The sequence below is a fragment of the Ochotona curzoniae genome, unplaced genomic scaffold, assembly GCF_017591425.1.
Source record: "Ochotona curzoniae isolate NIBS_2020 unplaced genomic scaffold, NIBS_Ocur_1.0 scaffold_3208, whole genome shotgun sequence".
Classification (NCBI taxonomy): Eukaryota; Metazoa; Chordata; class Mammalia; order Lagomorpha; family Ochotonidae; genus Ochotona; species Ochotona curzoniae.
This window is the reverse complement of record NW_024467106.1, coordinates 8862578-8879406: the sequence shown is the minus strand read 5'-3', so window position 1 is coordinate 8879406 and position 16829 is coordinate 8862578. Positions and strand designations below refer to the sequence as shown.

General features: G+C 42.2%; 1 protein-coding gene across 3 annotated transcripts in view; it reads right to left on the bottom strand.

Moving 5' to 3' along the window:
* Positions 1-16829, bottom strand: part of LOC121145117 (spermatid perinuclear RNA binding protein) — a 129326-nt gene that overhangs the window by 62181 nt on the left and 50316 nt on the right. For 2 of the 3 annotated variants that reach the window (XM_040963860.1, XM_040963861.1), the window contains exon 2: positions 1462-1622. In XM_040963860.1, the coding sequence (XP_040819794.1) occupies positions 1462-1464 (3 nt within the window). In that variant the 5' untranslated portion in view covers positions 1465-1622. Of the gene's footprint in view, positions 1-1461; positions 1635-16829 lie in introns of those variants that run through there. The other variant, XM_040963859.1, reaches the window with a different exon arrangement.

Genomic DNA, 16829 nt, shown 5'->3' with positions numbered 1-16829 from the left:
TGAGAAAATTTAGTACTTACATAAAACAAAACTCTGTTGGCCAGGGGGCATTTGGTAAAGCAATGAAATCACTGCCTGGCATGCCCCTGATCCTTTCTGATTCAGCTTACAACCAATGCACAGCCCAGTGGTCAGCAGAGGATGGACTCAACCATCTGGGACCCTGCACCTTATGTACAATTCTGGGATCCTGGCTTGAGCTTGACACACTTCTGACTGCTGTGGACAGCTGCAGTAGAGGGAAGATCTTTCTGTCTCTCAAATAAAATAAAAATAAATTATTTATTAAAGTGGAGGAAAAAATGGCCCGGTACAGTAGTCTAGTGGCTAAAGTCCTCGCCTTGAATGTGCCAGATCCCTTGTGGGCACCGATTCATACTCCAGCGGTCCCACTTCCCATCCAGCTCCCTGCCTGTAGCCTAGGAAAAGCAGTCGAAGACAGCTCTGCACCCGCAAGGGAGTCCTGAAAAAGGCTCCTGGCTTCAGATTGGCGCAGCTCCAGCCGTCGTGGCCACTTAGAGAGTGAATCTTTGGACAGAAGATCTTCCTCTCTGTCTCTCCTCGTCTGTATATTTTGACTTTCCAATAAAAAATAAATAAATCTTTAAGAATAAATCAAGTGAGAAAAAAAATGGGAGTCAGGGCAACTGGGAACATGTATCTGCCTTAGCAATTACATTTGGATTCCAGCATCCCATCCCAGAATGCCTGGGATCAATTTCTGGTTCCGGTCCCCAATTAGACTCTGGGAGGCTCCAGGTGATGGCTTTCAGCTTCAGCTTGGCTCGGCCCAACCTCTGCTATTGCCGGCCTTTGTGAAAAGAATCAGTAGATGGGAACTCTGCTTCTCTCTCTCAAATTTAAAACTAAAAACAAAAGCCAAAACTAGGCCCCAGAGGGCATGTCTGTCTCTACTATAACACATAAATAGGAATTCATCACAAAATGCTACTTTTTTCCTTTCTACTCACTTCAATGTCTCTTATACACATTATGACTTGACCCTATTATTTTAAAACAGATGACTTTTTGAGCTAAAGACATATTTATAATCTCCCAAGCCACTCATACCAAGAATTAACGGACTGGGTCAAGATCATGAACTTCCAGAGAAAAAGAGTTCAAGTAGTACAGAAAAACATTTCATTTTGAGTTTAAGGTCACGTACCTATTCATATGTTTTCTAATGCCTATCTGAAAATGTTATGGATGAGCATTCCTTCTTTTGTATTTAATAATTTATGGCCTGCAAGCTCCTGGGGCTCCATCTTGTGGTTTAAAGGGTTCATAATAAATCTGAATGCATTTGCTTTGCTTAAACAGTAGAGAGCCATCTTACCTGATACACTAGAACCAAAATTAGCACCAATGTTGTTCACTTCACCTTATTATCAATACTTCCCATTTTAAATTACTGGAATATTTACAATTTACACTAAGAAAATGTAGACCAGCACTTACCATGGTTTTCTATAGTATCTTGGCTTTTTCCTTGGATCCTTTTCCCTCTTTCTTGTCGTCTTCACTAGACACTGTTGTGTGTGACAGAAGCTCCTCATAAGCCTGAGTCCCTTGACAACTCAGTGCCAATATACCAAAAACGTTTGAAATCTGGAATACACCTACAAAACAAGTGGAAAGACAAGTTATCAAAAATGTCTACTTACAACTAAGGTGCTTCCAATCTGAGTGTGAAGCTCATGACCATGTTACTCATTTAAAAGAAACAAATGTTACAGAGGAAAACTGTGTCATTTCAAATAAAAAGTTAACACACTCCTTGAAAACCTAAGCCCAAGAGCCTAGTTAGGGGACAGACAGGGAAACCTCCCGGCAGCCACAATGCCGCTGCCAGCTGACTTGTACTCTGAGATGGAAGTCTCCGTAGGCACAGATTGCGTCAAGAAACAGCACCTGAAACAGTCATCTTACTTTTGGTAGCAGCAACAATAATAATCTACAGATTTTCAATTACACCTATATGAAAATTTAGAAAACAAAATACACAAACATACAGCAATAATATAAAATTTAACACAGATTGCTCCTTGATGCTTTGCCATTAGATAATAAATGTTGGCATAATGCTCATTCTTTATTTTTAGACCTAAACTCTCTCAATGTTTTTTTGGCTCTGTTCTCCTAACTCCCGAGCTACACTACAGCCCTTCAACCTGTCTGCCCCTCTGCTTCTTAGATATCCACAGCCAGCATCTCGCTGTGTACATCTGCCAAGAGCACCAATCATCATTCCGCCATGCACTTTGCTTCCATTCATTTATTCCCGACAGTGTAACAGTCTTCTGGTGACTGGCTAACGTCTTGTAAACCATAAACGCAACTGTTAAGAACACTTTCTCTTTATTTAATATCTTCAGGCTTAAATTTCATTTGTCAACAGAGAAATACCCTTATCAGTATCTTAATACTAGCTGCTCTTTTGTTATTTTCTGGGATTATTGGTCTTCTATTTTAAAACCAAAGACAGGGTCTGGCATAGTGGCATAGTAGCCTAGTGGCTAAGACCTTGCTTTGCATGTGCAAGGATGTTATAACAGGCACTGGTTCATCTCCCGGCTGCTCCGCTTCCCATCCAGCTCCCTGCCTGTGGCCTGGAAAAGCAGTGGAGAACAGCTCAAAGCCTTGGGACCCTGCGTGATAGACTCAGAAGAAGCTCCTGGCTTCAGTTTGATTTACCAATGGCCGGTGCAGCCACTTGGTGAGTGAAGAGGGAAGATCTGTGTCTTTTCTTCTCTCTGTATATCAGACTTTCCAATAAAACTAAATCTTAAAAAAAAAAAAAAAAAAGAATGAAGCAGGACTGAGAATGGTAGAAGCCGAAGACTCCATGAAGTTTCATAATAGTTACTACATAGGTGGTGTAATTTTAGTGGAAAAAAATGTTTCTGAGATATCTCTTGCTCGGGTTTGTGCTTAAGTTGCTGACTTCAGCCACTAGGATACTGTGCCGAGGCCACCCTGCTTCATCCTAGAGGATTAAAGCATTCAGTACTTAGCAATGAATCCAGTTACTCAAAAAACTTTCATGCATTGTCAAAAACTGAAACGTCCACAAGCTTTACTCTGTGAAATATGAAGCAGTTTATCAACCATATTAAGAAAGTAGACTGCAAACAAACTTCTGATGTAGTGGGAAAATCACAGATCTTTTATACTACATTCTGCAGTTTTAGCATAGATTACCCTATGCATACACTTATCAAGTACCTCGGCAAACTCCAGAGCTTAACAGCATGTTGTAATCACCCATGACATAAAAACACAATAGCTCAGAATCATATTGCACCAGTGCTGTAAAAATGAACTTCTGGAATCATCTGACCCAACCCCACCCTCAGTATACAAATGAAACAAACAGATAAGATTATACAGCCAACCAGGGAGGACCATGGTTTAACATATAAATCATAAAACTTGTACCCCACAGTACCACTCTGGGAAAAAAGAGAAGTCAACCACATTTGGTACACTCCAGGCAAATAAGGAAAATTGCAAGGTATTTTTAGTTTCTCTTTTAAAAACTGGTCAACTTAGTATATAAAATTCGGGCTCTAAAATTTTTCTGGAAGAGCAATTTTATCATTTAATAGAAAGCTATGGAACTTAGAAAGTCACTTTTATTTCCTTGGGTTTGCATATCCTTTATAAAGAAGCATTTCACTGTTAATCAACAGATAGCCTTTATGGAAGGCAGACACTGCAGCAGCACTGCTCTGAGAGTTTTTAATACAGTAACACATTTAATCCTCACAACAATCTCAATTAGGGTCTCCATGTAAAACACAAAGAATGTGAAAGTGCAAAAAGTAACACCATCGGATTAAAATCTCAGGGCAAGAGAATGGGAAAGTCTAGATTCGATTTTATGCAATCTCTCCTTTAAGGCTTTTACCTTTATACCACGGGATAAATGTTAGCTATTTCAAAAAACAAACCCAAGGAAAAAAATTAGAGATTTATTTATTTATTTGAAATACAGAAGGCAGAGTTACGAAGAAGGAAAGGAAGAGAGAGAGAAATAGAGAGAAAGACGTTTATCTGCTAGCTCATCCCCAAATGGTCCCACAGGAGCCAGGAGCTTCATCCAGGTCTCCCATGTGAGTGCTGAGACCCAATTACTTAGACCATCTTCTGCTCTTTTCCCAGGCACCTTAGCAGGAAACTATACTAGAAGTGGAATACACAGCACTCACACTGGCAACCACATGTGGATGCTGGGGCTGGGAGCTTGAGCTGCAATGCTACAGCACTAACCCTAGCCAAAGAACACCAGCGGTAACTCACTGCTGGTTCAAATCCCTGATGACATAATTTGTACATCATGTCATATTGTTACTTGCCATCAGTTTATCTTCTCAATGTTCAGATCTTCCACTCATTTTTAATACAGCTGTTTTCATATTGCTTATCTGTGTATTTTGGGTAGCAGTTCTTTATCACATAGGTGTTTTATAAACACTGTCTAAAAAAATTTTTTTAAGGCAGATTAGATTTACATAGAGAAGGAGAGACAGAGAAAGATGCACCATCTGCTGGCTCACTCCCAAAAAGACCACAAAGACCAGAGCTGAAGCCAGGAGTTGGAAACCTCTTCTGGGTTTTCCATGGGGGTGTGGGGTCCCAAGGCTTTGGGCCATCTTTCTACTGCTTTCCCAGGCCGCAGGCAGGGAGCTGGATGGGAAGTGCAGCAGGCAGGACATGAACCAGTGCTATATCGGATCCTAGTGCTTGCAAGGTAAGGAATTTGCCAACTGAGCCATCACACCTAGTCCCAACTGTTTTTCTCAGCATTATTTTTCACAAAAAAATAAAAGCTTCTTTTAATTTTAATGAATTCAAGTATATCAATGTACTTCTTTCATGCATCACACTTTTGAGGGTGTTTTATCACATTTTTAACTGACCTATAGAGTGAAAAGTTTAGATAACAGTCTGCAACGATTTTTTTTTCCTTCCTTAGGAAGAGATTTCAAAACTAAATTACTATGACCTCTATATATTTAAACTATGCACTTCAAATACTGAGGAAACTGCCAGGCTTAACCCATTGTGCTACAATACCAGCATCATTAATTGCCTATTCTGTACTCAGTACTACCATGTTTTTAGTAACAGGTTACAACACAAAATCAACTCAGAACACTCAAAGGGGAAGTAAAGCCAACTACATATGAATTTAATATTCACCCATCCCTTCAAATAAATTTTCCCTGCATACTGTTGTTATTTATGTGTATTACCAATGTGAAGAACAAAAAGAATTTCAGTATCTTCTTCCAGAAGGCTCCTATTTGGGGGTGGAGGGGAAGCACAGCAGAGAACAGCATGCGCAGCCGGCTAAGCCACCACCTGTAACACTGACATCTCGCACAGGCATCAGATTTGAGCCAAGGTTTCTAAACTTCCAATACAGCTCCGAACAAAGCAGCCAAAGATAGTCCAAGTACTTGGGCCCCACCACACCCATGGGAGACCCAGATGGAGTTCTAGACTTCTGGCTTCAGCCTGGCCCAGCCTCATCAGGCAGTGATTATGTGAGTAAATTAGCAGGCAGAATATTTCTTTGTCTTTCCCTCTCTGTTACTCTTTGAAATATATGCATACATGCAGACATGCAGACATACATGAATTTTTTAAAAGTGAGAAACTTAGAAAAATAAGAAAGGCAAATGCGAGGTGAATGTTTCCAGTCTAGCAGTGAAGGCATCAGTTAGGACACCTGCATCTTTTGGGGGCAGCATTGTGTCACAGCACTAAGCTGCCACCTGCAACACTGGGACCCCATTTAATGCCCATGAGAGTCTGTTTACATCCCACAGCTCCACTTCTAATCCAGCTCATTGCCACTGGCCAGGGAAAGATAGCAGAAAATGGCCCAAATATTTGGGCCTCGGTCACCTATATGGATGGAAGACCCAACAGAAGCTCTTGACTATAGCAGTCATCTAAGGAGTCAACCAATGGATGGAAAGTAATGCCCCGCCCACTGTGTGTGTGTGTGTGTGTGTGTGTGTGTGTGTGTGTGTGTGTGTGTGTGCGCGCGCGCGCGCGCGCCTCTGGAAGGAAGCAGTGATAGCTGAAGTGACTCAGCTCCTGTCATCCACTAGAAAGATCTCGACTGAGTTGCCGGTTCCTGGCCGCTGGCTCCAGCTCCAGCCCAGCAGTATTTAGGGAGTGAGTCAGCAGATCAGAGTTTTGTCAACATAAACATATATCTCTTTTCCTCCTAAATAAATAAGGCACATGAGGGAAGACTAAACTGGAGAAAAAGGGGGGGGGGGAAGTGGGGAAAGGGAACCGGGGCCAGTGCAGTAGCCTAGTGGCTGAATCCTCGCTTTGCATGCGCCAATATCCCTATGGGTGTTGGCTCTTGTCCTGGCAGCCCAGCTTCCCACCCTGCTTGTGGAATGGGAAAGCAGCCGAGGACAACCCAAAGCCTTGGGACCCTGCAACCACGGGGGAGAAGCTCCTAGCTATAGATTGGCTTAGCTCCAGCCACTGTGGCCATGTGGGGAGTAAACCAGCAGATGGAGGATCTTTCTCTGTCTCTCCCTCTCTATGTAATTCTGACTTTCCAATAAAAATAAATAAATCTTAAAAAATAAAATAAAAGCCTATAAGCCAATGAGCTAATAAAAAAAATCTAGCTCTTCAACCCTACCCAAAAACACCTACAATGATGGAAAATTGGATTCTACAATTGTTTGAAGCTTTTCAATACTGGGTGTTTGTGACAGGGTTCTTTCTGAATGGAAACAGTATGAACAAGGAAGATGAATTAGCTGAAATTCTAACTTAAAATACAATGCGTGAGCCAGCTAAGCTGAACCAGAATGCTTTTGAATATTTACTATCAGCATCCAAAGTGGAAAAGATGTTATTAATGAACCAATCAAAAGATACGAAAATCATTCACCTCTTCACTGAGATAAACAGTCACTACCCTTCAATCCCTGACACATCTTCACATGACAGACAACATTCAACCAGCCAAATGACTGTATCTGGTGGAAAAGCCAACAATTCAATTCATTTCAAAAATATAGATGGAAAACCTGTAACATCATATGCATGACCTGAACACTTAAGATATTAAAAATTAAAAAATACAAAATCCCTGTTCTGTGGCTTAAGTCAAAAACAAATAAAATAAATTCAAAAGGAAATAGTTAATATAATACCTTTTCCTTGCTGTCTTGTTATTCTGAATTAACTGTCCCTGTCCCTATCTAATGCCAATTCCTGATTTCAGAACCTACAGATTTTGCCCCTTTTACCTACTCAAGGATAGCATGCAGTCGTCTCCCTTCTCTCTCCCCTGTATCACCAATTTGCCCCATTCTGTTAAATCTCATCTATCAATACTCCTCTGCACATATTGTAATACTGCCATCCTTAACAGTGTCACCTTTAAAAAAGGAAGGAAATGCAAAAAGGCGAGAAAGAAAGAAAGAAAGAAAGAAAGAGAGAAAGAGAGAAAGAGAGAAAGAGAGAAAGAGAGAAAGAGAGAAAGAGAGAAAGAGAGAAAGAGAGAAAGAGAGAAAGAAAGAAAGAAAGAAAGAAAGAAAGAAAGAAAGAAAGAAAGAAAGAAAGAAAGAAAGAAAGAAAGAAAGAAAGAGAAAGAAAGAAAGAAAGAAAGAAATTAAGGCCTTCCTTGGCCTCTTGCTTTACTACAGGTATAAGCAATTTTCTGCTCCCTTTTATGCCAAAAGTTTACACTTCGTATCTCATTCTCTTAAACACATCCCCAAAGCCCTCTCAACCCAATGCTCTCCTGACAGCTCCCATCAGCGTCTCTTAGGCCTCCCACGGCAGTCTTGTAGCCTACCTCTCAGCCAACAGGTTCACACAGCTCACTGTCACATGCTTGAAATACTTTCCTTCCCTTGGCTACCACCTAAGACCTCATAGTTCTACTCCACTGTCTCCATTCCACATCTCCACAACCTAGAAACAGTGGCACATCACGGAACTCAGCCCTCAGACTTCACCTTATTCAATATTTTCCACTCACTGCACTGATAATCTTCCCCAAGACTGAGGATTTAGAAATTTATTTTTGATGTTTGTTTAAGACAGAGATCTGTTATCTACTGATTCGTTCCCCAAATGTCCACAGTAGCCAGGGTCAAGCCAAGCCAAAGTCAGGAACCCAGAATTGAACATGGGTTTCCCTAGGAGTGGAGCGACCCAAGTATCTTGAGCCATCACCTGCTGCTCTCCAGGATAAGCATTCGGAGCAAGACACATCAGAAGCAGAGCCAGAAGTCAAACCCATACATCCATCATGGGAGGAAGGTATCTTAACCATTGCATTGAAAACATGCCCCAAGGATTCAAGAGTTTGAAAACCACCTTGATAGGGGACAGGCATTTGCCCTTGTGGTTGACACTAGCTAAGATATTCATACCCACTTGGGAATGCCTAGTTCAATTCCTGCCTGGCTCACACATCCAGTTTCTTGCTAATACAGTCCTAGCTGATGGCTCAAGATACTGGGTTCCTGCCAACCACATGGAACTCCTGAACCAAGTTCTTACCTCCCAGTTTTGGACCCGGCACAGCCACGGCCACTGTAGGTGTGTGGAGAGTGAACCAGCAATAGGGAAGTATCTCTTATGCTTATCCCCTACCTCCCACATTTTTAAGATTTATATACTATCTACATATCGAAGACTCTCAAATTATATCAACCAGAGTTCCAGGATCACATTCACCTACATAATCAATACTGAAGACAAATCTCTGGACACCTACATCTCACTGAAACACAAGCAAAACAAAAAATCACCTTTGCTTGCCCAGTCTTTCCTCTCCCCAAAGAGGGCAAGTACTGGGCCCAGTGCAGTGGCCTAATGACTAAAGTCTTCACTTTGCATGCGCTGGGATCCCATATGGACACCAGTTCGTGTCACGGCAGCCCTGCTTCCCAGCCAGCTCTCTGCTTGTGGCCTGGGGACCCTGAACTCACATGGGAGACCTGGAAGCAGCTCGAGGCTCCTGGCTTCAGATGGGCACATCTCCAGTGACTGTGGCCCTTTGGAGAATGAATCAGTGAAGGGAAGCTCTTCCTCTCTGGCTCTCCTATTCTATGTACATCCAACTTTCCAATAAAAAAATTGTTTTAAGAAAAAGTGGGCAAGTATTTCATTACTCTATCTGCTTATATCTTGTACACGATCTTTACCTTTGATTCTTGCTTCTCACACCCCACATCTGGACCATCACTCTAAAATCTTACCACTTTTTAGTTAATACTATTATTACATATAATATATATATAATATATTATTTACTATTATACTATTATTATTACATTTAGTTAAGCCTATTAACTTCCTGTTGTGGCCATCTGGGGGATGAACTAATGGATAAAAGATCTTTCTGCCTCCCCAGTAAAAATAATCTTTTTTTAAAAAACAAGAAAAGGTTATTTATTTCAAAGACAGAGTGCCAAAGAGGAAAAGAAAGAGATTTTTCAGCTGGTGGCTTGTTCTCCAAAAGCCTGCAACAGTCAAGGCTGGGTCTGGTGAAACCCAGGAGCCCGTAACTCCACTCTGGTGTCCAACATGGGTGGCAAGGGCTCAGGAACTTGGGCCATTTCTTGCTGCTTTTCCAGAACATCAGCAGGGGGTTGGTTTGGGAGCAAAGTAGCCTGGACTTGAATTGGCACTCTCCTATGGGATGCTGACAATCACAGGTGGTGGCTTAACTCACTGAGCCACAATGCTGGCTCCTAAAGTCTCAGCACGCTTACCCACCCAACAGCATCAATCCATTCGGAGCCTTGAAAGGATGGCATAAATTTCTTTAGAAATCTCCTGAATTACCATAGCATGAATATACAAAAATGTTGACAGATTTGTATACCGTTACACACAGAGCCATCCCTAAGACTATGGTCCACAGTATCTCCAGTTTGGATCACTATCTCCACAAGCAAATCAAACAGCAGGTGTCCATTTAATTTTGCACAGTGATCTTTGAAAGCTCAACCTGATGTCTATTCCTTTAAACCATGATCAAATACAGAATAGAAAAACTGTACACGCCTCAGTAGCTATATATTTTCTTCTCACCAAAAGGCTGTGATAGAGGTCATAAGACTATCTCTAGAATTTACAGATCTCTTGACAATTCTGACCAAAAGGAAAAAGTGGTCATGTAGCAAGTCATGTGTTCAAACATTTTCTGTGCTTCTGAGCTCACTGCAGCACTCAGCAACGACGAGTAAACCAGCACCTTGGCAAACAAGCTTCCAACTGTCTCTGAATCTCAGATGCCTTTCTGTTCCCAGTCTGCAGAGCAGAGAATGGAGGGGACACAGAACACAACCAAGATTTCTCTTAATTAGGCAGGTCTGCAAAACGACTGCAGAATCGGCAGTCAAAAATGTTAAAAATAACACTAAAAATCCTATTTAAAATAGAAGCCATTTTGTACTCATTTTGACAAATATTTTTCCCTGTCTGCCTCAAAAAACTACCAAGTATTCTGCCAAAGAAAGATTTTTTTATTATACAGAAGAGTTAACATAAAAGAAATATTAGATCATTCCTAAATGTAGCGATTTACTGTTCAAACATTTGCCAATGTTCACTTGCCTGATATTTTTTGCCATAGCTGAAAATTTCTTATCTATGTCAGGAAGTAGAAGAAGCTTTTTAGTATCGTTGGCCCAAATGTTAATACTACAATTCCACCTTTTTACAAATTTTTTAAAAAATAAACCCTGGGCCCGGCACGGTGGCGCAAGTGGTTAAGGTCCTCACCTTGCACGCCCGGGATCCAATATGGGCGCCGGTTCTAATCCCGGCAGCCCCGCTTCCCATCCAGCTCCCTGCCTGTGGCCCGGGAAAGCAGTCAAGGACGGCCCAAAGCTTTGGGACCCTGCACCCGCGTGGGAGACCCGGAAGAGGCTCCTGGCTTCGGATCGGCATAGCATCGGCCGTTGTGCTCACTTGGGGAGTGAATCATGGGACGGAAGATCTTCCTCTCTGTCTCTTCCTCTCTGTATATCTGCCTTTCCAATAAAAAAAAAATAGAAAATAAATCTTTAAAAAAAAAAATAAACCCTGATGTAGATAAGATTGGTACTACTCTATCAATACTCATGAAAAAACCCATTTGAAAAAGCACTTTAAAACACTGGACTTACATACAAAACTGATATGAAGTAATCAGAGCTTTAATTCTGCCAGGTACAAAGTAAAAATATTAGACTACATCTAGAATACACTTTAAGGATCATCTGTTTAAACTGGATCCTATGCTAAATGAGAAATCTACAAGTACATTACACATGAAACAGATTAAACTCATTCCTTAAAAATGTACAATTTGGAGGCCAGTGTAGTGGTGAAGCGTGCTAACCCTTAGCCTACAGTGCCAGCATTTCATTTAGGGGCCGCAGGCTGACAATTAACTACACTTGTGACCCAGCTCCCTGTGAGTGGCCTAGGACAGCAGCAGAGGATGGCCCGAGGTTTTGGAAGCCATCAACCAGGAGGGAGACCTGTGAGAAGCTCTGGCTCTCAGCTTTTGAAGAGCCCAGTTCTCACCATTGCAGCCATGTGGGAGTGACCAAAAGGATGCAGGATCTCCTCTCCCTCTCTTGACTTTTAAAGCAAAAATTAAGTAAAAAAAAAATTTTTTTAATTTTTTTTAAAGATTCATTTTTCTATTTTTTTCTATTGGAAAGGCAGATATACAGAGAAGAGAGACAGAGAGGAAGATCTTCCGTCCCATGATTCACTCCCCCAAGTGAGCGCAACGGCCGATGCTATGCTGATCCGAAGCCAGGAGCCTCTTCCGGGTCTCCCACGCGGGTGCAGGGTCCCAAAGCTTTGGGCCGTCCTCGACAGCTTTCCCGGGCCACAGGCAGGGAGCTGGATGGGAAGCGGGGCTGCCGGGATTAGAACCGGCGCCCATATGGGATCCCGGGCGTGCAAGGTGAGGACCTTAACCACTTGCGCCACCGCGCCGGGCCCGTAAAATTTTTTACTGTACATTTTTGCCAATGTAATCATGTTTTAAAAATTGTAAATGTGAGCACCAAATATCCAATTACCATTTTTTCTCCTTTAACACTATAATGGCATTATATGGGTTGCTTTTGGAGAGTTTACACATTCACATGTTCTAGAGATGTAAACTCAAGTATTTAAAGCCCAGTTTATATGAAAAACCAGGATTTTCTTTAAAATACCACAGTTGAGGGCCCGGTGGGATATCCCAGTGGCTAAAGTCCTCACCTTGCACTAGGATCTCATATGGGCACCAGTTCGTATCCTGGTTGCTCCACTTTCCTTCCAGCTCACTGCTGTGGCCTGGGAAAGCACTGGAGGGTGGCCCAAAGCCTTGGGACCCTGTTCCCGCCTGGGAGACCAGGAAGAAGCTCCTGGCTCCTGGCTTCGGACTGGCTCAGCTCCAGCCGTTGTGACTCCAGCCGGAGTGAGCCAGTGGTTAGAAGATCTTTCTGTGTCTCCTCTCTGTATGTCTGTGTTTCCAACAAAAATAAATCTTTACAATAAGGTAGAATAAAATAAAATCAAAATTAAATTAAAATAATACAGTTGAGAAGGTGAGAGGAAACAAATGTAATACATTACATGCCGCATCTTGGTAAATATTAAACATGGGCATTTTTAATTGTTTTTTTTTTTCTCTGCTTGTATATATCTGAACATTTCTCTAACAAGAGTTTTAAACAGGAACAATACAGAATCCATTGTCTAAATGAGAACCAAAGTTGATGAAACCGTACAAGGATAAAAAGTACCTCAGAAGCAATTCCGTAAGAACTAATGAACTCTGAGATATGGATCCCTGCAACAATACTGCTTCTGGTTCCAGGATCTAGACAAATGCCCACACACAGTCCAGTCAGACTGGCAGCGCACTGTTCACTGTAGCTCTATGTATACCCACAACATATCACAGAGTTAACTGTATCAGCAGGAAAATGAGAATATACATTGATGAATGACAATGATCCAGATCATTTCTAAACTAGTTAGTTCCACAACAGGTTCAAAGTTATATCTTACATACGAGCTTGAGACACTTAAAATACTATTCCATTCAACTGCTGAATAAGCACACAAACTCCTATAAACACACACGCATTTAAAAAATAGTAATGGGCCCGGTGCAATAGCAAAGCAGTTAAAGTCCTCGTCTTGAACGCACCAGGATCCCGTATGGGCACCGGTTCTAAACCAGTAGTCCCGCTTCCCATCCAGCTTCCTGTTTGTGGCCTGGGAAAGCAGTCGAGGACGGCCCAAAGCTTTGGGACCCTGCACCCGCCTGGGAGACCTGGAAGAGCTCCTGGCTCTGGATCGGCTCAGCTCCAGCCGTTGTGGCCGCTTGGGGAGTGAAATCATCAGACGGAAGACCTTCCTCTCTGTATATCTGCCTTTCCAACACAAATAGATAAATCTTAAAAAAAAAAAAAAAAAAAAAAAAAGGACAAAAAATTAGAGGGGTTAGCCCCTTGACTCAATAAGCCAATTCAACACCCTTTGGCACAGTATCGAATATTGGCACCTGCTCATGTTTCAGCTGTCCAACCTCCAATCCAGCTCCCTGTGCCCTGGGAAAGAAATGGACATAACTCAAGCCCTTGGGCTCCTGCAGCCACATGGGCAATGTGGAAGAGGCTCCTGGCTCCCAGCCTTGGGTCAGCACAGCTCTGACCACTGCAGCCCTCTGGGGAGTAAATTAGTGGAGTGAAGACTTTCTCTCCTCTCCCTGCCTGCCTGCCTGCCTGCCTCCTCCTTTCCCTCCCTTACTCCCTCTCCTCTGTAAACCTGCCTTTCAAATAAAAATAATACTTTTTAAAAAATGTTAAAATTTTTTAAAAAGAATTTAAAAACTGGAGAAACTAACTCTGGGAAGAGAATAGGTAGGATCTGGAGAAATACACATGTGGTACATATCTAAATTATTTCTTAAAGGGGAAAAATGTTTGACAAATATTGGGGTATGGAAAAGCTGAGTGTCATGAGTGTAGAGCTATTTGTATTTGCCTTTGTCTACACGTCTCAAATTCTCATTCTAAAATATCTGTATTTATTTTTATTTGAAGGGTTGGGAGAAAGACAGAGATATCTCCCAACCTCTGCTTTGTCCCAAAATACCTACAACAGCTGGAGTTGGGCCAGCCTGAGGCCAGGTCTCTCGTGAGGGTGGCCGAGACTGTCACCTGATCCTTCACCTGCCACCTTACAGTTCCTTGAAGCTGGAATTGACAGCAGAATGAGAACTCCGATACAGGAACTCTGATACAGCAGGATGCAGGGTCCTTACTTGGACAAGTGCCGCTCCCAAATATTTTAATTATGTGCACGTATAAAATGCTCAAACACAAGAGAAGCCTTGATTTTCCTTTTTGATAGCAAACTACTTTAGCTTTAGCCTTATGGGTCAGGAAAAAATATATAACTATAGTAAATGTGATAAAAAGATATACATACTTTCTTTGTATCTTCTATGCAATATCAACATACAAAATTTTTATTTATTCACATGCACATGTATACAATGCATATATGTATATACTGGTTGGAACATACAAAGAAAGCTCTCCATCAAAGAAGACTTTAATGTGGAATGAGATATTTTCCAATTATCTATGGAAGTAAACAGGACATTTGAATGGGTAAGTGGATGTACTATGATCGTAAGTCAACGAACCTGGGAAAAGATTTTCTCGAACTTAAAGCAACGATCTCAAAACCAATCAAGCAATACCCTCGAAACATTCTTCTCCACATTGGGGTTTCTAAGATGATATCAAGTGAACATTTTCATCCCCAGGAACTGATGTAGCTTAGTAGCTGGGAGCAGCGCCGCCCCCCCCCCTCCGCACCACCACCCATCCACACCAATACAGGAGAAAAGGGAAGAAAGGGAAAACTGAAATACTTTGTCCTACCCACCTTCCCCATACCTTGACCCTGTAAGCAACATCAAAATAAAAAATTTAAAAAGACATTTGATGTACTAGAGAATGTAGACAAAAGTTACATTGTTATGAGTGTTCCTAAGCAGAGCAAGATATAATAGCGTGGAAACATCCTAACTTTAGGGGTCAGCACTATGATGCAGTGGGTTAAATCAACACCTTTCATGTCAGCATCGCAAATGAGCACTGGTTTGAGTCCCAGCTGCTCCACTTCCAATCCAGCTCTTGGAAAAACAGCACAAGATGGTCCCAGGGCCTGGAACCCTGAACCCACATGGGAGACCTGGATGAAGCTCCTGGCTCCTGGCTTTGGCCTGGGCCAGCTATGGTCATCGCAGCCATGTGAGGAGTGACTCAGTAGATGGAAGACTTCGTTACACCTCTGCCTCTCCCTTTCAAATAAACATTTTTAATCTATTTTAAGTAAAATAAAATTAAATTAAAATTTAAAAATCCAGGAATACTTATGGTTATCCAAACCTATGCAAAATCCAAGATATCTCCCACTTCCTTCAACTCCAGCAGAACTCGGCCTCCAGGTTCTGTCTCCTCTGCAGATTCTGTCACAATCTGCTTACAAGCTTTCTTGGGGAGGGAGGATGGTATCTAGTGTAGGCTACAGTGCAGGCCTTCCCCAAGGCAAGAATCAGCAAACTTCTTAGAGGAATCAAACAGTAATCAGTGTAGCCTTCCAGGTCATACAGACTCTGCCAACTACTGAGCTTTCCCGCTGTAGCATGAAAGCGGCCATGGGTAATACATATGTTCATGAATGGGTATGACTGTTTCACTGAGGTAAGTGTATGGATGCCAGTTTTACCCATTATTTTCTTTTTTAAATCCATATACCTTTGGCATCTCCACTCCATTCCCAGCCTCCAGTAGCCACCTGATACCCTTTCCACAGTCTTCAAAGTGGGCACTCAGCCAGGAATTCACAACAACTCACAAACAGAAGGGAGGTTCTCGGTGTGGCTTCCTCTCCTCCAGGGCTGTGCACTGAGGGCTTTTAAAGCCCACACACTGCCTCCTCCGCATAGTGAGGAAGTCACGTTCTCCTTATATTCAGGCCAGGCAAGTTGTCTTCGGGCAGACAGCTGAGGTAACCATGGATGGGACTGCTTTTGCTTTCCAGGATTAGTCTTGTGCTCCTTGTTGTTTAGAGTCACCTCATATATTTTGTCTAGCTATTCATAAATAATCAGCGAAAAGGATGATCCAGACCTTTACACACAGAAGTAGAAATCTAAGAAAACCTCAGTTGGTATACAATTAAGTTTGGATCAATGGTATAGTCCAAAGGGCATTAAAGATGAGGATAATCAGCCATTCACTCATTCATCCATCTATCCATCCAGTAATTAGTAAGCTCTTTCATACACCAAGAAAGTACTAACTTCACCTCTCTGCGACCTCAATATTAACACAGCCCTAAGTGGAAGTAAAACCTGTCTGCCAAATCACCTAGGTTAGAGATGATCAAACAAAAGTATACAAAAGCACCTGACAAAATACTACACAAATAAAATTTTTGTCAAGGCAACTGTCACTACCAGGAAGGCATCAGAAGCTCCCTGTGAGGCCATCAGCAAGGCCTCCCAGGTACAGTTACCACTGCAATGCCAGCATCCCCTCTGAGGCAAGTCTGTGTCCTGGCTGCTCTGCATCAGGTCCAGTTCCCTGCTAATGGCCTGGATGAAGGTAATGGAGATTGATCCAAGTGTTGGTCACTCATGTGGAAGACCTGGACAAAGCTCTGAGCTTTGGTCTGACCAGCACAGGCCACTGTAGCCACCTAAGGAGTAAACCGCAAGAAGATTATTGTTTCTTCCTGTTTCT